At 44.9% G+C, this 27,760-nt stretch overlaps 1 protein-coding gene across 4 annotated transcripts in view; it reads right to left on the bottom strand.

The window, feature by feature from the left end:
* Nucleotides 1–27,760, bottom strand: part of ebf1a (EBF transcription factor 1a) — a 133,584-nt gene that overhangs the window by 46,159 nt on the left and 59,665 nt on the right. For all 4 annotated transcript variants that reach the window (XM_065272339.1, XM_065272346.1, XM_065272356.1 and 1 more), the window contains exon 7: nt 43–124. In XM_065272339.1, the coding sequence (XP_065128411.1) occupies nt 43–124 (82 nt within the window). The remainder of the gene's footprint in view (nt 1–42; nt 125–27,760) is intronic.

Below are 27,760 nucleotides of genomic sequence, written 5' to 3'. Positions count from 1 at the left end.
GCAATTCTGTGTTTGCTAGGTGTCAGCAGAATGCACTCCCACCTGAAAGCGTCGCATGTCTCTCGGGTTCCCTGCATTCTTTAGACAGTTCTGGTTGCATTTCAGGAAGAATTTTAGGAAAAACCTGGAAAACACAGAAAGAGATGATTTAGTTATGTTTAAGCAGGTGCAGAGATTTAAAAAATGTGAGAAACTGTATGTTATGTCTCATAACGGAATGAAGAATTAACTGTAACCATGTGTGACGGCACATACACAAAATAAAGCCATTTTCTCCAACAGTCTTAAATAAGACCTAGGGAGCCCACTGTATATAGTTTTGGATCAGGACTCATGTCTGTGTGTGTGTGTGTGTGTGTGTGTGTGTAATCCACAGTGTTGTTTGGGTAAACAGATTAATCCTACAAGTCTCCTCTATAATATCATTTAGGAGCTCTAAGCTCCGTCTTTCTTCCCTTCTGCAGCCGACCGCGTTTGAGCTCCTCTGACCTGTCCCTTATTCTTCCTCCCTCTCGCTTTCTTTCTCCATCTCCCTTCTGCTTTTTGTGCAGATAAGTCTGGGCTTAACCCCATCACTGACATCACACTCTAATAGTCCTCTTAAATCCCCCACAAAACCCTGGGTCCCCTCACTTTAGGAAGACATTCCCCCTTCACAGCTCCTTTGCTCCGTGGATTTGTCCCTGTGGTCTCCTAACCACACGGCGCAGTCACGTACGTATGCGCTTACGTTTTTTAAAGGCTCCATCTATACAGTGTAATGTGTATATAGTTTGACCTCATAGCTCCATTAGCGGTACTAAAAGTACTCCGATGCCTGCCGTACAAAGAGAGGACATGTAATCGCACGTGTAATGTTTAATAAAGTGTGCTCTGTCCCCTCAACAGGGCGATTCGGACAGAGACCTTATGCTTTTAGAACAGATCGGACGGGAGAGCACTTCAATTAAGAAGGGCTATTACCACAGACGATGTGAGAAAGAGGGCAACGCTCCAAGTATTTGATGGTACGACTCGGAGTAGCAGAACATGACCTACAGTATGTGATACATACTGATAACTGTAATGTTGTACTTTTAAATGTACAATGTATGCAAGACAAACTGGGGTGGTGGGCATGGATGAACGAAAAAAAAAAGATTTCCAGCAGGAAAAAAGGGAATGTCGGGCAGAAAGCAGAGAGGAATAAATTAAAGCAGTAGTCGATGGGTGATGGGGTTGGTGTGGGCAGGGTTAATGTAATCCTCAACAAATTGACCTTTGACCTCGCCCTGTCTAGGGGTCACATCTGTCTAGTGGCCTACTAATTAACTCCTCTATACGCTCGCACGAGCTTTCAGTGTTACTCTCTTTAAATCTAACTGGAGAAGCCATTTCGAAAGCCGGATTTGCTAGATGTCAAATGAAATAGTTACAAAATATCCACACAGTAAAGTGGGCTTTACAATCAGCCACCCACTCGAAGTGCTACGATCACAGAAAAAACCCCACCTTAATAACAACAAAGTGTTTGCAAAATTCTCCCCAGCCCCGGATCGTGTTGGAGTTGTTCCTAAAAGCACATCAAACACAATCAAATTGCCCCGCGTGTTTGCAATGATACCCAAGTCGCTACCGCTATTGATTTAAATGCATTTGACTGTAGCTGTGAGGGTGGTTTCAAATGAGCGATAGCGGCGCACGTCGAAAAAAGCGGCCGATCTGGAGTCAGCAGTAACTGCGGCAGTGTGGCATTAGAGCATGTGGCATGTGCGAGTATGGTATTACCCACACTCTCAGTAAATGAGACCAAGTCAACGGCACCAGCCATCAATTATTCAGAGGCTGAGATGGCAATTATGGCACTGAGCACAACCAACATGAATATTTTATGAAGGCTAACGCAGACCATAAGAGTGCGAGAGGAAGAGAGAGAGAAAGAGAATATAAATGTGTCCATTTCTGGCAGACGCGGCCCGTGCCAATTTTTGCCATGGTGTAACACTCAAAGTGCAATTCCGTATGGCATGATATCTCTCTTTATCTGCTCTCTCCTCACCTTACATCATCTTATCTTCATTGCCATATCCCAGAATGCCTCAGTGAGACAGACAGCATGGGTTCTGTTAATGGGAGCGGGGCAGATGTCCTCTCAAGCCAGATCTCCATTACCTCTACTCTGTGGGCACGATAGGAATGTTGCAGTTGTTTAAAACACTGGGTTTGAGTCTTGGCTAATTGAGTAAGGCGACACCGCGATGACGAGTGACAGGCTAATCTTCTGAAAGCCGGGCAGCCCTGTACATTTCAGCCTCCGTTAGCCTGTGACTTTGTCTCCCCCCTTATACAAAAATATACACGCGCATCATTTAGCCACCCTCCCGGACCGTTGCGTAACACATGTCTAATTTTCTTCACTGCAAATAAAATAATAACGTTAAGTAAAGTACAACAATCTGACAGCTTCAAGAAGTCTAACCGTCCCCTCTTTACGCCTTCAGGCAAACCAAGACCATGTTGTGCTGACAGCTCGAAAATTGCTTACAATACACATCTCCAGAAGATCTGTCCCAGGCAAAAAATAAAGAAAAGAATAGAAAAAATATCACTGGCTTGCTTAGCTGGTCTTTCAGATGTCTTATTTTCCCCTCCTCCCTCCATTTATTATGGCTGGATTTCTGCATTGGCCTGCGAGTTTGGTGCCAAATGCAACCGAAGAACTATTTTAGAAAAAAGAGAGACAGAGAGCGAAAGAAACCAACAGCACAAAAAGAGCTCTTTTATCATAACATGAGAGAAGATGAATCTCACTTTGTATATCCTCTATTGTCTACAAATGTTTCCACAGAGTCATTCAGCCTGGAGTGAATTCTTGCAGCATGCTTTTATTTTTAGTCCTGCTTTGCTAGGCTTGTGTTAAATTTATATGTAAGGGGAGTTTGAGGGAGTATTTGAATGGCTATTTATTGTATTTTTATTTAAGTCTCATACTTATTTGTTCCTTTGCTTGTTTCTCTGAAATTGTATTTGTATTTATGTATTTACTATGCAGATAAAACCTATAACCTGCACTCTAAAAATGCTGAGTTGAAAATAACCCAGCATTTTTAGAGTGCAGGTTACAGGTTTTATCTGCATACAGTACATACAAATAAAAAAATTTGGTCTAAATGGACACATTCAGCTGTTGGGTTAAATTAACACAGAAAATTTTTATGTTTGACCCAACAATGGATTTAAACAACCCAGCATTTTGAGTTGAAACAACCCAGCATAGGTTAAATTACAACCCAAAGGACTGGGTTTGTCCCTTTGTGATCGAAAGGTCAGTTAATAATAACCCAGCTTTTAAAAGTTTACAATATTAAAGGTGCAGTCAGTAATAAAAAGTTTTTTTTTCCATTGGTTGATTTCTACAATGCACATTTCTACAGTGACTGTCTTTACATGCACAGAATAAGCAGATAACTATGAAAAATCTGCTTATAAAAAATTGTGGGACTTGGGGATTTGTCAGGTTTCTCGCAGGCAGTGACATCACCGCCTATAGTACATATACAGTAGTCGATGGAATATCTGTCTTAAGCTATACTGTTATATCTCTTCTCGTGTCTGCAGAACGTAAACGTAAAATTAGCTTTTATTTTTGCTGCCAACAACTTTAGGGGCGGTTCACATTTTGCGTCTAAATCTGTGCGGAAACGCGACCGTCTGTTGGTTCTTGTCACATAACCTGCGGTGAACTTGCGGCATTCTAGATACTTAAAAATTTTTAACCCAAACGCGCCTGGAAAAAAACGAGTGTGTTGCACCGCGTGCGCGTCGCGACCCTGTCGATTTTATTATGTGCGCGCATACTGCGCGCCTACATTTGAAATACAAAACTTTAGCGCACAAAAGACGCGAAATGTGAATCGACCCTTAGTCGAGCAGAAACTTTTATGCGCTACTTTGCGCTTACTTCTGCGTGTGACATTTATGTGGAGACATGCGCACATAAACAAAACTGCGAGAAAGCCAGTTAAGGTGTTTATATGGCACGCAAAATCATAGAATCAACTAAATCAACTTTTTTTAGTTAAGGATAGTGCTGTTCATTGATTTGAGTAACTTTTTTGACATTTGGGTATAAAGTGTTTTCAATAATGTAAAAACGTCTGAGTGCTTCAGGTTGAACGGTGGCTACTGCAGTTTAATTTTCCTATTGGATGTTGCGGTACCGTGTGACGTAAGCGGTACGACCCTATGTAAGTAGGTTCAAGGTCACCACGCCCTTGTTACGATCTCACCACACCCTTGGTACGAGCTCAGTTCGACCCCTCTATCTCCGTTAGGGTCTGCCCACTTTTCTTGCATTTTTTCAAATATTGCCAGTGGGTGGAGTCAGGCTCTGACCAGGGGTTTAGATACTCTTTAAGGCTAGTCCTAGACAAAAACACATGCTTGAGGAGTCTCAACTGAAAATAACTTAACTGCCAGTGACATTGATTTGTCTCAAGATACACACCAGTACCATCTTTCTCTAAGGCATGCTTATAAAAGTTTCTTAAGCATCTTAATTTAACTAAGGCCTTGTCATGGCTTTAGCTATGCCTTGTCTGTGAAACTGAGCCTACCAGTTGAGCCACATGACCACAATCAACAATTATTAAGTCCTGTTTCCCTCACTACACCTAAGTTCTTACGTATTTACTCAGTGTCTACAAAAACACACAAAAAAATGCTGCTGTGTTTAATCAACACCATAACACTAGTGTATCCTCTCTCTGACAATCCATTGCTTCTTATGTCATTACCTCTCAGATTGTGTCGATTTAAGAGGAATGCATAAGGTATACACACTACAAAGAGTTTAGAGAGAGAGAGAGAGATAAAGGAAGAGAGAGATGTACTGTACAATGAATGTGAAAGAAGAGAGCGAGGAGAGAAATTTCACATCAGACAGTAGGACGAGACCCAGGAGACGAGTGCAGAGCAGACGGGAGAATTATTTTACATAATAAATGCTTCAAATTCAAGCCTGTAATTGATAGCAACGATGTGGAGCCACCACACATGGGTTTTGGGGAGCTGTCAATCAAACGCCGCCACTGGAGGAGAGATAATGATTGTCATCTGACAACTGCCTGATTTAATGTAATCATAGCAGCTTTAGCTATTGTTTACAAATGCCATTGGTGGCAGCAGAAGATGCAGTGGAGGTGAGTGAGGGTGTCGACGGAGCAGATCTACAGATAGTAGAGCAGTCAACGGTGTGATAAATAAGACCACTGACAAACAGGATCACAGGACAAAACATCTTCAATAGTTTTATCTGGAATTAGTTTTTAATAGCAGCAATGAACAATGAATTTAAGATGGGTTGACCACTAAAACATTCCTAAAACTAATGCAGGCCTACTGTTGCTTTGGATTATAGTGAAATATATACGCTTAAAAAATGCTGGGTTCCCTTTCAGTCGGTCACTACGACGTCACGTCGTGACCGACGAATTGGGAACTCGCTTAGAGAGACCAATCTGCTTCGAATACTACTAAAACGCCAATGAACTTGGCATTGAGATATTTGCATAATGCTGGCGCCGCCCCGCCAGGTGCGTATATAAGCAGCAGGTGCAAATGAGGAAATTAGCTTTTTATCGCTTCGAAAGCCGGCAGTATCTGCTACTGAGAAGCTACTCTACTCTGGTGGGATTCGATTGCTGAAGTTGGTTGGACTAGCAGTACCACAGCGGACGCTTCGCTTAATTCCACGACTCTACATCTTTATTTTGTTTTGAGTTTAGTGTGTGCGTTGCCTTCCTGTGCGCTCATCAACTAAGCATCTGAGTGAATTTCCCTAAAAGAGTGATACGAGAGAGCTTTGTGCCTTGTTAAAGGCAGCCACTCTCTCGTATATCCGGACATCAGCGTCCTTTTCAGGATGGCTTTTCGTCCGTGCGATCTTGGGTGCGGCAAGTACATGGGTCCGAAGGACGGTCACGAGCGTTGTCTTTCGTGTTTGGGCATCGAGCACGCAGAGGCAGCGTTCGCTGGGGGTAAGTGTTCTCACTGCGAGAACATGTCCCTTGTGGATTTGCGCAGACGGTTGTCTTTCCTCCGGGAAAAACGCAACCCTCGTCATGCGAGTGCTGAACGCCGCCACGGTGCGGCTGTGAAGCTCTCAAAAGACGACCTGCGCATCACTGTGCTGAGCCGAGCGGGGGATTCGTCCTCAGGCTCTCAGCCTTCTCGTCCACAGCCGGTTGATGTGCCGATGGAGACTTCAGCGTCGTGTTCTACGATGACTCTAGAATCCATCGTGCCGCCCTCCGGGTCCACCGACGCCGCAGCATCCGAGGGTGGGCCTCCTCCCCCTGACGTGGACCCCGACGCCCTTCCTCCCTCTGGTCGGGTTGGGACGCCGGAGTTCGATCCAGAGATGGTGGCCGTGCTCGCTCGAGCGGCGGAGACCGTAGGGTTAGAGTGGGTTCCCCCCCCTCAGCCCGAACCGTCCCGCCTGGATGATTGGTTCTTTGGAGCTGCCCGGGTTTCACAACCCTCTCCACCGGTGCCTTTCTTCCCCGAGGTGCACGAGGAGCTGACTAGAACCTGGAAGTCGCCGTTTTCCATGAGATTACGGCCGTTTCAGCCCTCCCCCCTCACCTCCCTCACCAGCGGAGCCGCTAAGGGTTATACGGGGATCCCTCCCGTGGAGCGTGGCGTCGCGATGCAGCTGTGTCCGGCACACGCTCCCTCTTGGAAGGACCGCCCAACCCTCCCCTCTCGTGCCTGCAGACAGTCCTCCGGTTTAACGGGCGCTGCCCACCAGGCATGTGGAGAGGCGGCCTCAGCCCTGCACGCAATGGCGTTGCTGCAGGTTCACCAAGCCAAAGCCTTGAGGGATCTGCACGAGGGAGGACACGACTCGCCTGTCCTTTCGGAGCTCCGGGCTGCCACTGACCTGGCTCTTCGCGCTACGAAGGTGACAGCGCAGGCGATTGGTCGTGCCATGTCCACGATGGTGGTCCAGGAACGCCACTTATGGCTATGTCTGGCTGACATGTCGGAAGCGGACAAGAACAAGTTTTTGGACGCTCCAGTGTCACAGGCTGGCCTCTTCGGTGAGTCGGTGGAGTCCTTTGCCCAGCAGTTCTCCGCCGCCCAGAAGCAGACAGAGGCGATCGCACAGATCATGCCCCGGCGCAAGCGACCTGCATCTCGCCCTCCAGCGCCGGCGGGCCCGTCTGCTCCTCGCCGAGGGCGCCCTGCGGCGGCTGCCTCCGCCCCCCCCACTAGAAGATCTTCCAGGCCACGGAGGGGGAACAGCCGTCGACAGCCCGCCCCGCCCGCCCCACCCGCTTCCCGTGGCAAACGGAAGACGAAGCGGCCCTGAGACGGGCGACCTGGGATTGGATGGGATCACTCTACGGGAGACGGTGATGGCATCGCTCCCTCCACCGGTAGAGGGCCGGGTGGAGAATCTTTGGTTTCCTTTTGTTTCTGTTCCGCCGGCTTCTCAGCCGGCACCCACAAAACCACAAAAAGAGTGCATTCCTATTCCTTCTCCAGGTCTTCAGAGGATCGAGAGAGATGTGAGCGGGCATTCACATGCTCTTCCTCCCTCTCCTCTATCGCCAGCGGGTGTTCTGAGGAGTTCCAGCTCTCCGCTGAGGAGACGGGACCACCAGCACCCTCCTCGGAGTCTGTGCTCTCCGCTGAGGAGACCAGACGACCGTCACCCTCAGCGGGCTCAGGTCAGTGTCACACACACACATACTGTAGATACTTATGCTGCCTCAGCAGACGTACCGGCAGTACCACCTGTCCCGCTCAGCCGCCCCACCGCGGGTACCCCGACAGTGCCGTTAATTCCCCTCGTACGGTCCCTGGGGGCGTGGCTTCAGCTTCCCAGCCCGTCTCGTTGGGTTTTACGCACTGTTCGCCTCGGTTACGAAATTCAATTCATCCGGCACACACCCAAATTCTCGGGCATTCGTTTCACCACGGTGAAAGCGTCCGATGCACACGTACTGCGTGCAGAGGTCGAAGTCCTGTTGGCGAAGGACGCGATCGAGCCGGTCCCTCCAACCGAGATGAGATCGGGCTTCTACAGCCCGTATTTTATAGTACCCAAAAAAAGGCGGCGGGTTGCGACCGATCTTGGATTTGCGCGTTCTGAACAAATCTCTGCAGAAGAGATCCTTCAGGATGATAACACCGAAGCAAATATTCAATTCAATTCGCCCCCAAGATTGGTTTGCGGCAATAGACCTGAAAGACGCGTACTTTCATGTGTCCATAATCCCTCGTCACAGACCGTTTCTCCGGTTTGCGTTCGAGGGACGGGCATACCAGTACAAAGTTTTACCGTTCGGGCTATCCCTCTCTCCCCGTGTGTTCACGAAAGTAGTGGAGGCGGCGTTAAAACCCCTCAGAGAGAGCGGCGTTCGCATATTGGCTTACCTCGACGATTGGCTTATAATAGCGCATTCTCGACGGACGCTGTGCGAGCACAGAGATTTAATGCTTCGGCATCTCGCCCGTTTGGGTCTTCGGGTCAACTGGGAGAAGAGCAAACTCTGCCCCACGCAGAGGATCTCTTTTCTCGGGATGGAACTGGACTCGATCGATTTATCGGCGCGTTTGACAGAAGAGCGCGTCCAGTCAATTCTGACTTGCCTCGGTTCATTCCGAGGGAAGAATGCGGTCCCGCTGAAACAATTTCAGAAGCTCCTGGGGCATATGGCTGCAGCAGCGGCCGTGACACCGCTCGGACTGCTCCATATGAGACCGCTTCAGCGTTGGCTTCACGATCGAGTCCCGAGGAGAGCGTGGCGCGCCGGCATCCATCGTGTAACCATTACACCTGCGTGTCGCCTAACATTCCCCCCGTGGTCGGACCCCGCGTTTCTCAGGTCCGGTGTGTCCATGAGACAGATCGCTCAGCATGCTGTTGTACACACAGATGCGTCCGACACGGGCTGGGGTGCCACGTACGACGAGCTTACAGCTTCAGGGGTGTGGACAGCACCCCAGTTGCACTGGCATATCAATTGCCGAGAGTTGTGGGCAGTATATCTGGGACTCGTACGCTTCGCTACGGAGCTGCGAGGGAAGGATGTACTAGTACGCACCGACAACACTGCGACCGTTGCGTATATCAACCGTCAAGGCGGTTTGCGCTCCCGTCACCTGTCGCATCTCGCTCGTCATCTCCTCCTTTGGAGTCAGAAGCATCTGAGGTCCCTTCGTGCCATTCACATTCCGGGCTCGCTCAATACAGCAGCGGACGCGCTTTCTCGAGCTGCGCGCCCCGGCGAGTGGCGACTCCACCCCCAGACGGTCCAGCTAATTTGGAAGAAGTTCGGTCGTGCGCAGATAGATCTGTTTGCGTCGCCGGACGATACCCACTGTCGCCTGTTTTATTCACTAACCGAGGGCAGCCTCGGCGTGGACGCATTGGCACACAGCTGGCCTCGGGGGATGCGCAAATACACATTCCCCCCAGTGAGCTTAATCGCACAGACACTGTGCAAGGTCAGGCAGGACGAGGAGAACCTTTTACTGATCGCCCCATATTGGACGAGCAAGAATTGGTTTCCAGAGTTAATGCTCCTCGCGACAGCCCCTCCCTGGCGGATTCCCCTGAGGAAGGACCTTCTTTCTCAAGGAGGGGGCACATTATGGCACCCGCGCCCCGACCTGTGGGATCTCCATGTGTGGTCGTTGAGCGCGCGCAAGGTTTAAGTGATTTACCGCAAGCGGTATCTAACACAATCAACGCGGCACGAGCTCCGTCTACGAGACGGGCTTACGCGTTTAAATGGAACCTTTTCGTCACCTGGTGCTCTTCGCAACGCGAGGACCCCAGAGAATGCCCTATTAACACCGTGCTTTTATATCTTCAACATAGGTTAGACGGTAGGCTGTCACCCTCCACCATTAAAGTTGATATCGCCGCTATTTCTGCTCATCACTCACTTATTAACGGCAGAACAGTTGGCCAGCATGATTTGGTTGTTAGATTTCTAAGAGGCGCTCGTAGGCTAAACCCCTCGCGCCCTCCTTCTATTCCTCCCTGGGACCTGTCCATGGTGCTGAAAGCCCTGCAGGCCCCCCCGTTCGAGCCTTTGCAGTCTGTGAGTCTGAAGCTTTTATCAATGAAAGCTCTGACCCTGCTAGCATTGGCCTCAGTGAAGAGAGTAGGGGATTTACATGCATTCTCTGTTGACGACTCGTGCCTTCAGTTTGGTCCTGCTGCCTCAAGCGTAACATTGAGGCCCAGACCAGGTTACGTGCCCAAAGTTCCCACTACTCCTTTCAGAGATCAAGTGGTGAGCTTGCAAGCGCTGCCTCCGGAGGACGCAGACCCAACCGTGGCTTTGTTGTGCCCCGTACGCGCACTGCGACTCTACGTGGTTCGCACGCAAAGCCTCCGGACCTCAGACCAGCTCTTTGTTTGTTATGGTGGCCAGCAGAAAGGGAAAGCTGTCACTAAGCAGAGGATGTCTCATTGGATAGTTGATACTATCTCCCTGGCTTATAATCTTCAGGGTATTCCTTGCCCCTTTAATTTGAGAGCGCACTCCACACGGAGCGTTGCCTCATCTTGGGCTCTAGCTCGTGGTTCCTCGCTAACAGACATCTGTAGAGCTGCTGGTTGGGCGACACCTAATACGTTCATTAGATTTTACAGTGTTCGTATCGAGCCTGTATCCTCTCGTGTTCTTTCCTCACCAGGGAGGGCACGGAGAGCAGACTCGCAGGTCGGCTTGCAGCCTCCAACTGATGCTTCATAACTGTGTCAGTATGGAAGGCCTTCAGAGCAAAAATGCGTAATGGTTTGAATTGCTCTTCCTCCGCTGCCTTGGCAGCCTTTGTTGCGGAGCATTGGCTGTCAGCCTTCACTAGCTGCATCCTCGCGAACCTATGTGTTGGCTCGGGCTCCACATTGTGTCCCACCGGGTTCCTTTGTGAGTATTTTTCCGTGGGGTTAATCCTACTAGCCCACGTTTCCCTTAGCAGAGCACTGCTTTGCTTACACAGCCACGGATGTCATTTTACCTCAACTACGGTTGACTTTCGCCCACCATTAACCCTTAAGACGGGTGGTGGCTTCCGCAGCGTTCCTATCCCGCTCAGATAGGGCGCTTCCCAGTCGCTGGCACTACTGTGGGGTTAAAGGAACATCTAGTGCCCGGCCTTCTGCCTTAAAACCTAATTCTCCTTATCCTTAAGTGGAACCGGAGGGCTTTACGCAGACACTGGAAGAGGTCAGCCCCTAGTGGCGTTTTGGTAGGGATTCCCAATTCGTCGGTCACGACGTGACGTCGTAGTGACCGACTGAAAGGGAACGTCTCGGTTACGGATGTAACCCTCGTTCCCTGAAGGAGGGAACGGAGACGTCACGTCCCGTCGCCACAGGTGCTGCCACCTGCTGTTACGGCCGGTCACACTTTCCGGCTTTCTCAGCGAAAAAGAAGCTAATTTCCTCATTTGCACCTGCTGCTTATATACGCACCTGGCGGGGCGGCGCCAGCATTATGCAAATATCTCAATGCCAAGTTCATTGGCGTTTTAGTAGTATTCGAAGCAGATTGGTCTCTCTAAGCGAGTTCCCAATTCGTCGGTCACGACGTGACGTCTCCGTTCCCTCCTTCAGGGAACGAGGGTTACATCCGTAACCGAGACGTTATTCAGCGTTGGATCAAAACCCCTTGTAATTTAACCTATTATGGGTTGATTCAACCCAAAATTTTAGCTAATATCACCACTCACAACACCTACAAAACCACCTGCACCACCTGCAACTTTATATTTCATATAGATGAAATTATTAATTAAACCCGAAAACCCCCCTTATTTTTAAAGGTGACATAGAATGATTGAACGGGGTTTTTATAATTGTTATGTGATGTGACATGTAGACAAAAAAATTGGTTGGGTCTGTAATTAGGGCCCTGTAATTTCCGTGATCACGGAATTGCGGACGGAATTACGGAATTGGCAAATTAACACGGAATCTAGTGTTAGTGCGGAATTTCGCGGAATTTTACATATTTTGAGTAAAATTCTGTTTTTGTGTGGGAGAAGAACGTATGTCTTGGAGAAATGCCGACCGGGGGAAGTAAATCTGGGCGACACACCCCCTCCCGTCGTTTCAGACCCCCTCCAAAACACTGAAGCCATGGCGAAGCAGCTCTCCACGACTCTGCTTTCGTCAGCGAAAAAATTAAGAAATTCGACGCTACGCACTTAGTTCCGAGCAGTTCCCACATGACTTTTATGTGACCGGAGAACTGTTATTTTGTAAGTTTTGATCGCATTCCGCTGGAACGATGTGTTAAAGGCACTTCTGAAGGCACCACTGCTTTGACACCTTGTTGTAGCCTTCTGCAACAACACTGCATTGCATTGAACTGAGTTGTGTGCGTGTGTATGTGCGTGTGTAAATGCATGTTTTACAGTCATTAAGTAATCGTGTTATCCCATTTTTCCCCAAATCATTTACATTTTAATCATTAAGATTAAAGGCACAAATCTTTTTATGATTAAAATAACAGTAAAGGGCAAAAAAAATAATTGCCAAAAATTAAAACGGATAAAACAGAATTTGCAAAAATTAAAACCGAGAAAACGGAATTTGGGAAAAAATAAAACGGATTTTTTTAGGGCCCTATGTAATGCCTTAGAAGCTTCCTAAAAACCTCTCTCAGAAAGCTATATTAGGGTGGGGGATTTTGCACCTTTTTGGAGCCCCTTCGGGCTTAACTGGCAACCTCATTACAAAATGCAAGAACTTACTTCTGATTAGCCGCCTTTACTGTCACTCAAAAGAATGAAAAATTCACCGTCTTCGGAATACGGACAAACCAAAATGTTACAGATAGAAGAGCACACCTCGAAACGGGACTTGCCATTTCGCCTGGAACTTCGCGAACACTGATGCAATTTACTTCCCGTTGGAGGTGAGAGGCCGGATGTTTGCAAATTATTTTGAAGGGGAGGGAACTGAGAGTGGGTGGTAATGAGATGTATTTTACGTAACATGTATCCGTTTTTCAGATTGGGCATTTTCTGGCGGACATTTCTAAAGGAAGAATTTCTATGAAACGGAAATGTTCATAATGTCTGGCACTTTTCGTATGTTCGTGAATGCGGGTAGACTACCGTTATTCAACTAAGACAAGGTAAAAAAAACTTTTCATGCTCTGTCACCTTAAAGGAAACAGAGAGAGAGAGAGAGAGAGAGAGAGAGAGAGAGAGAGAGAGAGAGAGAGAGAGAGAGAGAGAGAGAGAGAGAGAGAGAGAGAGAGAGAGAGAGAGAGAGAGAGAGAGAGAGAGAGAGAGAGAGAGAGAGAGAGAGAGAGAGAGAGAGAGAGAGAGAGAGAGAGAGAGAGAGAGAGAGAGAGAGAGAGAGACTATTCTATTTGTTAGAAGTGTAAAAGTCCTAGTTTGCAGCTGTTTCATACACTCTTTGCTATGATTTACACAATAAACCCCACTGGCTCTGGTTTAACAGCTGTAATTGACTAATTCGGCACAAATTACACAATGACCTCAGTTTTAGCTAATCATACACAGAGTTATGGGCATTGGGCAAGCAGCAGATATATTATCTGTAAACAGCTTCGGTACCCTGCATGTGCAGTGTACACAGATTAATTGCACCGCTCAATGGAAACACAGAAAAGCTTAAGATGAGAATCTTTCCAACACAATAAATTTTAAGCAACATGAACCGCAACAATAAAATATCCAAGGTCACAACAATGTTGTTTTCATAAGAAATATATATATTGAATTATTACTGTTGTGAGTAATTTACATAACTTACACCAAATTTACAAGAAAAGAGAAAAACGAGAACAGGAGAGAGAGTGAGAGAGAGAGAGCGAAAGAGAGAGAGACCACCCTCCTGTATATTTCAGAAGCTGTAGGCAAACACCTCAATAATTCATGATGGAGAGATTGATTTTTTTCCTTTGGCGAGAAGCAGCAGATGTGGCAGGGATGAAGGGAGGGAGGGATGTAGGGTGGGTAGGAATGGAGGAGGGTGGAGGGACAAACCAGGCCTGAGGGTTAGAAGCCAGTGGGATCATTAGACCGCCTGCTTATTGTGTGAAGACTGGAGCACACTGTTACTCACAGCCACAGGGCTCAAACTGGCCAGAGTAATACTTTGTTACTCACTCACACATTCTTAAATTTGCCTTTCTTTATTTGAAGAAATTAACATTAATGGTTATTTATGACCTAACAAAAGTCCAGTACTGAATATGTGGCCTGCTGCAAAATACAGTACAACAGAATATGTTTTTTTTTACTTTAAGATGAGCTATCACATCAGTCTTATGCTAAAGGCCTAAATAAAAAAAATGAGGAACTCTAAGCATCTTCTTGACCCCTCTGCCTAAGCAAGACGACCCTCGATTACTGTGCTTTGATACAGAAATAAGGCAACACAAAAGAGCAGAGAAGCAAGAAATGTAAAGAAGGAGTTGGTTCCCCCATACGTCTGATGGAATCAACGCTTTGTGGGTGTGACGGGACGTCAGGTGAGGCTTTGAAGGAGAGCGGCATCCTTTTGTCATCGCCTGCTCTCACAAATAATTCATGGCATAAGAGGGAAGGAGAGAGAGAGGGAGGCGTATTGACAGCTACCACTTCTAGTTGCCTTCACCTGTCTCATCCAGTCACCCGCAGATGGGACGCAAAGGACAGTGGGACCTTTTCACGGAGCGCGCATCCTTTCTCTCTGACCGAATTAGACTGTTCATCACATCCAGCGTGTCTAACCTAACAGCTCTTCAGAACTACAACAAAGGGTGTTGTTTTATAGACTTGGATAGAAAGTTGGCACAACGTTGGTCCTATTCCAGTTGGACAGTACTAAAAAATATTGAATGCATAACGAATGTAAATGAATCTGTAATTGAAAGAAAAGTATTTTTTGATCTTAATGGCATTTTTGTTTACTTAAACAGTAATATTTGGACCCTAAAATGAAACCAGTTGAGAACCATCAGTCTTTGCTTACAATATGAATGAATGAGGCTGTTAATGTGTGCTATAATTTATTCAATGTCTCTTTAATTAATCCAGTTATTCCATTTGCTTCATTGCAGGTGTCATGTAGTGCCTTCAAACACCCGGGCAGGCGACAAAGTGGTTAAGGGAAAAGAAATGCTCATCTCGTGAACCCTATTAGTGCTCCTGAGCATGTATATCAGTGGGTGACTGTGAGATGGAGTGTCTCTGCTGTCTGGTGATCTGCTGCTGATAATTTATTATTTACATTATATTAGACGTCCGACGAAAGCACTACAAAACTGCAGCATATTGATTTTAACAGCGCGCTGTCTGCAGCGATTTGTGGCAGCGCAGCGGCTGTCTCCGAATGCCAGCCTTGCAGGATCACAGGAGCAGGATGCCACAGCGCTACATGCTAATGCGCACTTTAAACATTTAACACTAGGAGGTGCTGTAATTGCTTTGACAGCTGACAGGTGACCAACAGAGTGTAACACACACTGCTGTCTCTCTCCCCTACTCCTCCTCCTCCTCTGAACACAGGTCTGTCTCTCTTTATATCGCTCGAACCGTGCTCTCTCAGTAAAGGAGAGAAGAACGTCATGATTCCCATTCTGCATGAACGTAGTGGCTAATTAGAAGAGGAGGATTATGGGGCTTGAGATAAGATAGAGAGTGTCCGCAGCTGCGTGCTAGAGGTGCCTTCACCTTTTCATTAGCATCTCTGTTAATTATTGGTTTGGGGCTGTTTGAAGTTAGCATCATTAGCCGGTAGTGCTGGAAATATTAGTACAGCAAATTGGAATGGTTTTCAATTGGGTTTAACTGGAAAACATTCAACCTTCGTATGAAGAGGGTTGAGGTTTATTAAATTAGCCTCCTGCAAATGAGTACAGTTTGCCCCGTCTTGCCTCCCAGCACAAATTTACCAAAATAATTACACAACCGGGCTGCCGGTGCAGTCGTATTTTAATAATCTCACTTTCTCACTTTCATTAAATTAAGATGGGGTTTATGTGTCACTTTGGTACAATTAAACACACAATCAAAACCTAAAAAAAATGCAAACATCAAAGCGGTAATAACTTTTAAATAATCCCTGTAGCGACCGAAATTATTACGGCAGTTATAATAAACATCTCAGTAATTGCCGGCAGTACGGCATCCTCACTGGGACAGTTTTTTGATTTGTGAAAGAAGATGCTTTGAAATAAAGCTACGGAAAATTGAAGAGGTTAGAAGGAGCCAGGAGACAAGAGCCCTAATTATACCAACATAAAGCTCTTCCTAAATAGCTATACTAAATGAGGAAAACCAAATGAGTCTGGTGATAATAAAGTTTGAAATATCTTTTAGATAGGCTGACCTGGTTCAAAGAAACTTTCAACGACACACATTCAGCAACACATAATGTAGGAATGAAAATAATGTGGTAATAAATTAAAAAATATATGGAAACTGATAATTAGTAATATATTTGGAGGATAATAAGCCAAGCATCCTACTCATAATTTACAGGAGCTACAGTAAAGTCAAGTTGAACTTTTAAACATGTATTTTGCTACACTACAATTTGCTAAGAGCAAGCGTGATTATTACCCCTCAATTTTACATAACATGCAGTATTTGATAAACTCAACTATAATTCTTGAACATCAATAGGATTAATAGAGCACGTCCTATGTCACGGGAGGAGCAGAGCACTAAAAACCTTATCTGATCCATATTAATGGCCCTTGAAGAATGGAGTTAACCTGTGGGATCCATCCTTCTCACCTCTCAATTAAAAGCTTCCCTCCCTCCCAACCACACATACACAACACTCAAGTGGTGCTCCATCTCTATTACCCAGAAGGCATTAGCCAGTCTGTTTCTTTATCCAATCAGATGCAGGTTCCATTCTCCTCTCTTTCCTGCCCGGCTCTTTTTTTGTTCCCCTCTGACAGACTGTATAAATAGCTTTGGATGAAGTCATTCCTCAAGCGCTGCTGGCAGGCCCTTTCATTATTTACACTATTTACTTCAGGGGGGAAGTCACGGCTTGCCGTCAGATTTATCTGTCTGAGAAATGAGCTCCGCTATGCAGATCATCCCCGGAACAAAAGCGGCGTGCCAGCGTGTTGCTCTGCCACACTAATTTGGTTCATGAAGTGTGTAACATAGTCCTCTTTGGCAGGGGGGCTTCATTTGTCTCTGACTTTATTAAACTAATATATAACAATCTTCTCGGTGCACAAAGCGCACGGGCTGGGTTCGCTGTGCGGAGAGGAGAAGAAAGAAAGGGACGGCGGCAACATAGCAGATCGTTTCGAAGCACGGCTTGTACAAAAAGTTTGAATCTGCGAGTGAACTCTTGAATCAAAACAGATGCACTTATTAAAACAATGGCAATAGCCTAACAGAGGTGCTGCTTAATTAGTTTTGATTCTGACCATTTACTCAATGGAAAATGTAATTGCGATATAAACAGCTAATTAAAATAATGGATGGTTTATAGTGCCAGAGAATGAAGCATTATAATATATAATTATATATAATCAGGGCCGTGTTTCACTGTGTATGGATTTTTTCTATTTTATAGTATAACACATTTGTGCGCTATTTGTTAATGTTAAATACATCAAATTAATCAAATAAAAGCTGAAACAAATTAAATAAAATGTCACCGTTGTGCAAACCTTGTCCAAAAGTTCCTTAAATGTACCATTTAGTTACAGATTTGTATACATTTGGTACAATATGAACCCTTGAGGTACTAATATGTAATATGAACTCTGAAAGTTACCGCCTCTGAGATAGCTAGGGACTAGAGGTCTTCTTGGGTCCAAAGAAATGTACCCGACCCGAACTGACCCGAGTCACTTTATACCAGAACCGGACATGCATAATTTTTTTTTTTTTTAAGAAAGACCCGACCCGAGACAAACCCAAGAAAATTAGACCCGAGTCCGACCTGAACCAGTGGCCTTCTTTTTACCTGACTGGACCCGAATGTAAACGGCACCAATGTGTGTGCAGACTACAGCCCTTCATGCAACATTTAGATAGAAAGAAACCACGCTGGTCTCGCAACCAATTTGGCAAGCTTCTCCATTTGTTTTCATTTGTTATTTGACGACGACCCCCAGGTAACCACTAAAATGTACATTTAAAATTGACTCAATGAAAATTAACCTACCACCAGCCACACAATGTCGCAAGCGCTCTTGGCAAACAAAAAAGGGGTTTGAAAAGGACATTGATGCACACACGCGAGAGAGTTTGGGTTTTCGGGATTGTTCTGCAAAAACACATTAATTTTAAATTACCTGAGACCCGATGCCGCTAATATTATACCCGTCCCGTGTCCGAGGAACACGTGAAACTTTTGGACCCGAACCCGGGTCTCGGGTCGGACCTCGGGTTTTTGGATCTAAGTGGAACCGTGAAGACCTCTACTAGGGACCATTTCCGAGAATAGGGACCATAGTCTTAGAATAAATTATTATTCAATATTTACACAATTGACGCATTTAAAATATCTGGGATACTACTGTCAGTAGCATTGGCATTTGTCCAGGTATGATTTTAATGCGCTGTTAGTACAGTATATCTTTAATGCACTGTAAGTTGCTTTGCACAATGTTAATGACTGGTAATAGTCAATAACAATATTTCAAGAAACATATATACACCACCAAGTCTATATAGGTGATGAGAAAAAGCGTGGGAACTGTACAGCGCATGTGAAAGTGACGTGTGTCAAGAAAAGAACAATAATCAGACGGATATGTCTATCATCACAAAGTAGTCTCGGATCCTGACCCCCCCACCCTGCTGTTGAGCTGAACCCTGGGGAGGGTGTTAATTTAAACCACATGTTCGGCTTTAAACTACCACTGCACTCCACTTCGACCTCCTTCATTTGCTGGTCCAGCTCTGATTTTTGTCGATCTTTAATATCTTGGAGTCATTCACAATGTGCATCTCATTAGAGAAGTTTTACAGAAGTTTAAAACAATTATCTAATTTTCCTGATAAAATCTCCAGCTTGGTCCCCTGCTCTTTGTCTCCTAATGCCCTCCTCCCCTCCCCTCATTTTGCCTATCTGATGTGTGTGTGTGTGTGTGTGTTGGGGGGACGCTACCTGCTTTCGGGGGGCACAGGCCATGCATCACTGACACTTCATCTCAGCCCGACTGCCTTGTTTCCGTAGTGACCCCTTTCCCCTAGCTGCCGCGCTGTATTATTTAAGGAGATTTATGAGGCGGTGTCCCGTGCCAGGAGCTATGGAGTCAGACGCCTTGGGGGCAGAGGCGCAACGAGGGGGGCCCATTAATAACCCACAGCCAGGTCTTAGCTCCTAGTCTGGACTGTGGAGACATGAGTTTCTCCCCCTCAAGCTTCAACTATGTGACCATAGGTTAGCAGGGTCCCCTTTACCACCCAAATCGAGCTAGGAGCTGGTGCTTAGCTAGGGGACAGAACTGACTTTCATTGCCACTGGCTGGAGAACCAAAAGAGGATGTAAAAATTTAACATTTTACATTCTTATATCTTACCATTGAATAACATTCAAATTTAGTTTTCAAATCTAGTTTTATGATGTTGCCATTGTTTTTAACTTCATTTGACATTGACAGGTTCTGAACACTGGCATTTAATCTATAAAACAATGGAGGTGGGGTAAAAGATCTGGCAAGCACACAGGCCCCTGCAGAAGCGCTCCACAGGGCAGTTGCTTGTGATGGATGGGAGGAGGCAGATGCTATCTGAGCTCGGGCCATCTGTAAGAGTTTGGAGGAACAGTGGGGTCACTGACAGACAGTGTGAGAGTGGAAGCAATAGAGGGGGACAGAATAAGGGGGCAAAGCAGTCTAGTGTGTAACATCATGTCAGGCACGTGTACCGGTTTTAAGGGCACAGGGTGCGAGAGGGCATGTTGGCATGCTAATGCTGATGAGGATGTGAGTCCTGGTCTCTGTATTTACACACAGGGTACCGTCTACTGTGTCAAAGTGGACGGCAAGAGATACACACCAAACACACACATATTTTCTGTATACATGTCATACTACTCATACAACTGCCACCCTGTATTGGATGAAATACTGGAAGATGACACCAAATGCAGTGTGATGTGAAAATGTTAAAAAAGAGTCCACAAAGGGATAGGAAGCTGAACTGTATCCTAAGTTGGTGTGGCCACATGAGCGTGTAGCTGTCAAAAGCTCCACACTCCACAGACTGGCACGAAACACCTTCCATGCTATTTAAAAAGCAATGTTTTATTCAGCCACAACATCTCATTGCACTGAAAAATTTATCAGTCTATGCTCTCCGTCTAATCCTGTTCTGTGTCAGGTATTTCCACTCTGTATGCTTTAAATATTTCTCAGGACAAAATGGACGAGTGCTGGACTTATTATGTCACATTCATCGAGGCAAAAGGTGCCTCTTCCTCCTGCTTTTACCGCACATCCCTGTTACTTAAAACTGAGCTCAGATTTAAAGAAGGGGTTCCCTGGCATAATTGGACCTCAGTACAGTACATAAAACAATATGACTGGTGAGCAGCATGACTGAGATTTGTACAGACCTGCTTGGATGGAAGTGTGCATGTGTGTGTGTGTGCGTGCACTGTGTTTTACGCCAGATTTAATTCTATGATGTTGTAAATAAATGGCTGTCAGGGTGATGGACATGCTTGGCAGCCATGGCTGATTGAAACATTTCCTTTCTAAAGCAGCCCTAATAAATCCTAGGCCGAGAGAAAAAGTGATAGCAATCGCACAACTGGGTGTGCCATACGGGGCTCGGGGGGGCCAAATGCTGGCCGGTTGCCAAAGCCCAAAACCCCACCCAAGAGTAAGTCCCCTTTCTCTCCCTGCAGCCATAAGTAATGAAGGATGGCCCTGTCACTGGACCACTCAAAAACTGCCAATACGCAGCATAGGATCTGTTTCAGCATCATTACAGGCATATACACAAAAAATAACCACCCCTGTTAATTAAACACATCAGCAGCTGCTCTGGGTTATTTCTTTTTAAGTGGCCCAGCACCCAGTGACGCCCAGGCAGCCATCCAGAACAAGTGAAAAGACACCGAGTAGGGCTTTGGGGTTAACTGGTGACCAGTTAGAAGGGTCAACCCCTGCTATATGACCTAATGATGCTTTATTGCCATTGGATTGCGCTACTAGAAGTACTGGGTTGAAATTTGCACTAATACGTTTTTGTTGGATGACAGCATGTAGTTTTTCTTCGGTGGGAGATGATGTATAAACACAGAAATGGTGTGAAATTTAGTATCCACAAACTTAATTCAATGTACAGTACGCAAGCTATATTTAACTTGATAAAGAGTTTCTGTGTAAGCAAGGGCACATTGTGTAAATGCATACGGTGTTGATAGATGTCCTCATTTTATTCCTTTCCGTTTTCATTTGCCATGCCTATTGTATGAAATTACATTAAAACAATGCCCTTTGCATTTCACTGTTTCTTGCTGTTTATTCACAGACCATTAAAAACATTAAAAATCAGGTTGTGAAGAAAGTCGAGAAAAAATGGTTTTGTTTAAACCCCACAAATTGAGAACAAAGGACAAGGGGCATGGGTGCTGGGTAAAATAGCATTAAAAACAATTTTAAGAATCACAATAACAGTAACACCATGCCGGATTTGTAAACGGCACTAAAATTTACACCATTAAGATCCATCACTTTTACAAATGCCACAAGAAACAATGTTATCTTACAATTCAATCAATATCGAAAGCAGCCAGGCGAACGTTATTAGCAAAACAGTCTGATTGCTTTAAAGCCCAAAACTATCACAGTAACAGATCCTATACAAGAAGCTAAAGGTAAATGTGGGTGCAGAGGGAGGTGAGGGTCACAGGGGCGAGCAGAGAGCAGGGTGCCAGAGGACGTGTTGTGTCTCCTTCCGTGTTTGTCAAACAAATTAAACACGTTCTGGAGTCTTCACCTGCCCCAGCCACCACGCCACATATGGCCCACCAGAAACAAAATAAGGCACTGCGCATACATTACCATACTTAATCAACCACCCTCTCCATTTAATATGCAAATTCGCTGAAATATTACTGAATGCCGTCTGTTCTAAATGAATAAATTTGAATCGCAATTAGAATAATCCTTTATAATTAATGAAAACTGTCAATTTCGGTTCATAAGTAATTTGATTAACGAGATGATGGCACACTTATCAACTTCAGCGGACTGTTGCGTATTCGCACCGAGACTAAGGAAAGTATATAGGTCTTGCGTTTGGGCACGGCACTGGGTCAGACATCAGAAACCGCGATGAATATTTCATACAAAAGTAATTAATAAACTTATGAGGTCAGGTTGCTCCCCAGCAGGGCTTCTGGATTTTAAGCTCGAATCTTGTTTATCGAGCGCGAGGCGAGAATCCTTGAACTTGCCAACGACACACACACACCCTTCATTTCTCACCTCTATCCACTGGCTACTCGGGAAAAGATCAAAAGTTAAATATGTAAATAAATGCCACATATCACCGTTTCCCTCCTAATCAGAGTTCTGGTGGAGCAGCACATGTTGTGATGAGTGCTTTAAGTCAATGCGGCCTAAATGCGAATCTGCTGAGACGTACTGAACTTTACTGCTGTGATTCAGAATGTATACGTACGTAAGACCTTGACTAAATACCGCCGTAAGCACTTTAATAAACAAGAGCTGCTGATCTTATGACCAGTGGGGTGAGAGCCAGTGATTTTAACATCATCCATCCACACAAAGCTCTTAAAAACATATTCCCTTCATAGCACTAAAACTATATAGAGCGCTGGGCAAACAACTCAGCAGAAGGGGAGAAACTGGCTTAGTCTGTGTGTGCGTGTGTGTGTGTGTGTTTGTGTGTATGTGTGTTGAAGCTGGCGAAACGCAGGGTGGAAGCAGTTAATTAGAGCCGTTATGGTGTTTGGAAATAACAGCAAGGTTAAGGCTACATGCTGATGAAGTATTTGGAAGTCATTAGCCAAGATAAGTAAAGGTCTCTCCAAAAGAGTGCAGAGAGAGAGAGAGAGAGGCAAAGAGGATAGTAATAGAGATGAAATTAGATAAATATCTGGATGTAGTATTTCAGTAAATATCAGTAAAGGTTTGGGGTAGATAGCAAATGTGTGATGTGTTAATGGTCTAAATTAGTGAGCAGCACTACCACATACACCATTTACTCACACACTCTCACATACAATTACAAATACATCACACAAATGCCTAAAAAAAAATAAAAAAACATTTTACCTGATTGAAGACAGCGCAGATGAGCAGCGACATAGAAAAAAAACAGAAAGAAAATGTTAGAAATCATTAAAATATTTACAGAAAACACACATCTAGACAGAATACAAAGTATATAATAAATGTATGCAGTAAGGAACACACATAACACTGCCCAAATTGTGCAGACCGAAACCCTTCTACATCCTCATACTACAGTAAATTACACAGTGACCATATCACTTAACCTTTTTCTCCCCTCCATATATCTCCCCAGCAGAAGGCTTACAATGCACACTCCAGACTCATACAGTGAGTCAATGATACACTGACAGCAGTGAATAGGATCTAAAGTAAAGTATGAATGGCCCCAGGGTCCTGCCACCCCATTGTCTGATCCCCTCTATGATGCAGGACAGGCCAGCAATACACAGAAGGAAACCTAAATTTACTATACTCATCCTCTCAGGAAAGACACATACACACACAAACCAAACACACAAATTTACACCAGAACCAACACACAAACCTATTTTAAAACAGCATTTTAGGTCTCACAACATGCTGCATACACAAAGGCTGTTCCAATCGGTAGTATTGCCCAGTATTTCACTGCATATCTACAAGTGAGTTTAACTGCTCTTAATTGTAGAGAATATTAGAGAAATCTCCCTCAGGCAATCAAAGGAAATTCATTTAAACACAGTCAATAGCAACAAACTAACAACCAGAGCTACAGCTCCTGTAACAGCCCTAAAGATTTAACACATGAATTATTCAAAAGCCTGACCAGAGTTTTTAAAGGCTATAAAACAAGATAACCACATCTTCAGCAGCATTATTTTTTCTGTAAAATGCACTGCACAACAGTATTTTTGTGAATGCACTACACAGACAAATAGATGACGTTTGCGTACAAAATGCTTTAAAAGCATGTAAGGAGATTAGGTCACAAGGCATGAAGTGTCACAGATGTATTTTCACCATCTCAGTCCAATATTTGCAAGCAGGGTCATGGGTAAAGTTGACACACTACCATACTAATTAAGACTTCAGCGGTTTTATAAATGGACCCTGCATCTTTAAAAATTACTAAATTAAACCGGGTGTAGCATGCATTATATCGTGGTCAGCAACCGGGTTTCGGTTTGGTCTTTAGTCGCACCCATGATGCGATTTCATAATATTGTGATTCTCACCATCGCTCCAACCCACCAATAATTAGTCACATCCACAATGCAGTGTCTTCGACTAATTAGTAAATTGTGTTGAAAATAGCAGCCTACTAATTAATGGCTATTATGGCATTTCTGAAGTTGCTGTTTTAATGAGCGAGGAATCGGAGCATGCATTTCAATGCTGGCAGAGTGATACTCACTATAACTGTGGCACTCCATGTTTTGTTTTTTAACCATCTGTATAACACATATCAAAAAACACACGCACCTTGTCAAATATCCAAAAAGCACATTACAACAAATGTTATGTGTGCATTAGATGACTGTGTCATTGGAATAATTCAACATTCTAGAAAAAACACAAACACTTTAATATCAACTAATAAAGTCATTAATTGTGACCAAGTAAGAAGTCGAATCATACAGATACATACAATTAGTATAAATTAAAACCTCAACGTCACAGGGCAATTGTACAAAAATGTACAAATGTGGTCGTACAAAGTAACATGAATTAGCCACCTTGTTGTGCGCATCACAGAATATGCAATATTGCAAAAAAACGTTTTCCCTCACTGTCGCTCGTGTTCCCCTAACTTCCTGTTTGCGTCTCCACCCCATTTTCATGGTCCACGTAATGAAGTGACAGTAATGAGCTTGTTGAAAGTGATAGCCCAGCTCCATTGCTCAGGAAGATGTGTTAGCCATGGCGGCAGCTCTTAACCCAGACTTTCTCTTTCTGTGCTCAGCACTCAACACCGGCCTGCGTAACACAATGTCCTCATTCTCTCTTCCTTTTGTTGGGCCCTCAGTCATCCACACTGAGTTTTTTTTACAAAAAGCCACAGCCTTTCTCTGTTTTGACCACCTCATGCATTTGGTCTGATTGTATAACTAAATATTTGAATGGACTTGCTTATTCTCTGGTTTCATGACAGGCTCGTTGTTTTCAGCATTTTCCTTTATTTACCTGTCTGTGTGGTAAGATTTTGTGTACTGGTAAGATTTGTGGGATGGAAACCTCCCTCTCAGGTTGGCTGAGCGTCTTTGGTTGCAGACTGGCCCGGGCTGCCCTTGCTTTGTGTGCATTTAGCTTGACTATAGCCTGAGGTGAACTCTGAAACACTAGACTGGATTGACATAACGGCTCTCTATTTTTGAGTGGCACTTCAATGAGCCATCAATCCCCACTTTCTGTCTCTTTTTAAGTGCATGGTTCTGCCAGACTTTTTCACCTTTATTCAGGTTAGTAACTATTTAAGATATTTTAGGCTAAGTAGTTGTCATAAAGCTCCCCCCCCTTCTTTTACTGTTGCAGGTGGGTGAACGTCCACATGCTGCAACTTTCCCTGTTTCATACGGGAGCGATTCCGTCGAGACCTCACGTGCCGGCTTGGAAAAATGGCTGTGGTTACGCTGATATGCTGGGCTAAGCTGCGCTGTGCCTCAGGAGAGCATGACTAACACAAATATACAACAACAACTTAACACAGCTCGTAAAGTACAACAGTATCCACAGACACGACTCCTGAACACACACAGGGTCTCGCTTCTCTGCCACATGTGTACTCACTCAAACCCAATAGCGGTAAGATCTGGTAATAAGTCACGGGCAATCTCCCTAGTATTCCTTCAGGGCCAAATCGGATCCTGGTGTCTAACCCTGGCATGACTTACTTTACACACACACACAGACTGTAAGAGCTGTAAGTCTAATCTCACCAGTTTGGCCAGCACACCTGGTTGAAGTTAAGAGGGTGCAGTTATAGTCAATTATGATCCCATATAACACATAGAAATACACGGTACTCGATCCAAGGACGTAATTGGAAACAGCTCCGACATGCCTGAGGTCAAAACAAAGACAGCAGAGTACACACATACCCCGTTCACATAACAAGCCATCCAACCTGGGAGGCTTTACTGGGATGTTTGGGGCTGGAGAGTGTGCCACCCATCAAAGCTCCTCAGCAGGCATGAGCCATGACCCCGCCACCCCTGTGGGCCGCATGACACAAACTCCACCCATTTTACCCACTCAAGGCCCCACTGCTTTGACCTGAACAGGAGTACTACAGCCACACTTACACATCCAAGCACAAGCCATCAGATTAAGGTCCTGCTGTTTGCAGCATTCGGGCATGGCTCAGTATGAGCCTGACAGAAGGACACAGCAGGATACTTTCCTCCACCTCATCCCATCTTTCTTTATTCTTTTTCTTTCTTTGTCTCCATCTGTCACTCCAGTTCTGACATGTCCAAAGGTCTGCCCTTTCCGCTTCGCCCTTGCGCAGCTTCAATAGAACACATCTTCTCCCGACAGCAAAAATTCAGGTCTGCTGATTCATAAACGCTCACCCTCTGAGAAGCCTGGCCGTGCTTTTCTATTCTGCTAACACAGCCGATATCAAAATAAAGGCCCAGCATTTGCTGGTTTGATAAGGGGACAGATAAGACCATTTAAGACAGAATGAATGGGTACAATATTTCTCTATAGAATCAAATGGGTGTGAGGTGGCTCAAAAAGGTCAGAGGTCACAGTAAGGTACCACATCTGCTCCGTAGCACCACTGCCCTTTGGTTTCCTCTCACAGTGAATAGACTAAAGATAGCACCCCCTATTTTTTTCTACAATGTTTAACAATAAATTAAAGACTTTTTGTGTGTTTTGGAGGTGCAAGGGGCGCTATATAAGCGTAAAACTTGGTAAGGTGTTTTTTTTAACTATTATCATTGAAAGCAATTTTGGAAGAAAATGTTAGTGGTTGTAAACTTACAATCACTCTTAAAAAATTTGAATAATTTAAAGTTAGAAAAAGAGTTTGCAAAACAATTTTAAATTGCTTAGCTTCGATTAAAAAGTCTTAAATAAAAATAAATAAATGATAGAAATAAAACTTTACTGACTGATTTGTTGGAGTGATGCTCTGTTCTTTCATACTACCAGAATGCAGTGGCGGCCGGTGACTTCTTTTTTCGAGGGCGCACGATACGAAGTCAGAGTTTACTGTTAAGGGAGTGTCTTGCGTGTATTTTGTGAACGTGAGCGTCTCTTTTATCATAAACGGTTTTGACGCATGTGCAGCGGGCACTTATTTTGACAAAACACATCATGCACATGGTTCACATGACGCAACAAACACATATTTTGAAAACACAAGCAACACACACGACACTCCGAAAACCCCAAAGACTATCATAATCTCAAAAAAGATCAAGTCCTTCACTACATCGATACTCAAATGCTACAAACCATCCACACACACAATGACTTTGTAAAGAATGGGCAAGCCAGCAGCCAGCGCAGAGCAGGTGTTTAAATGTCACACTTGTATAAAG

Source organism: Paramisgurnus dabryanus, chromosome 16 (genome assembly GCF_030506205.2).
Source record: "Paramisgurnus dabryanus chromosome 16, PD_genome_1.1, whole genome shotgun sequence".
Lineage (NCBI taxonomy): Eukaryota > Metazoa > Chordata > Actinopteri > Cypriniformes > Cobitidae > Paramisgurnus > Paramisgurnus dabryanus.
The sequence above is the reverse complement of the archived record's forward strand: the minus strand, read 5'-3'. Positions and strand labels throughout refer to the sequence as shown.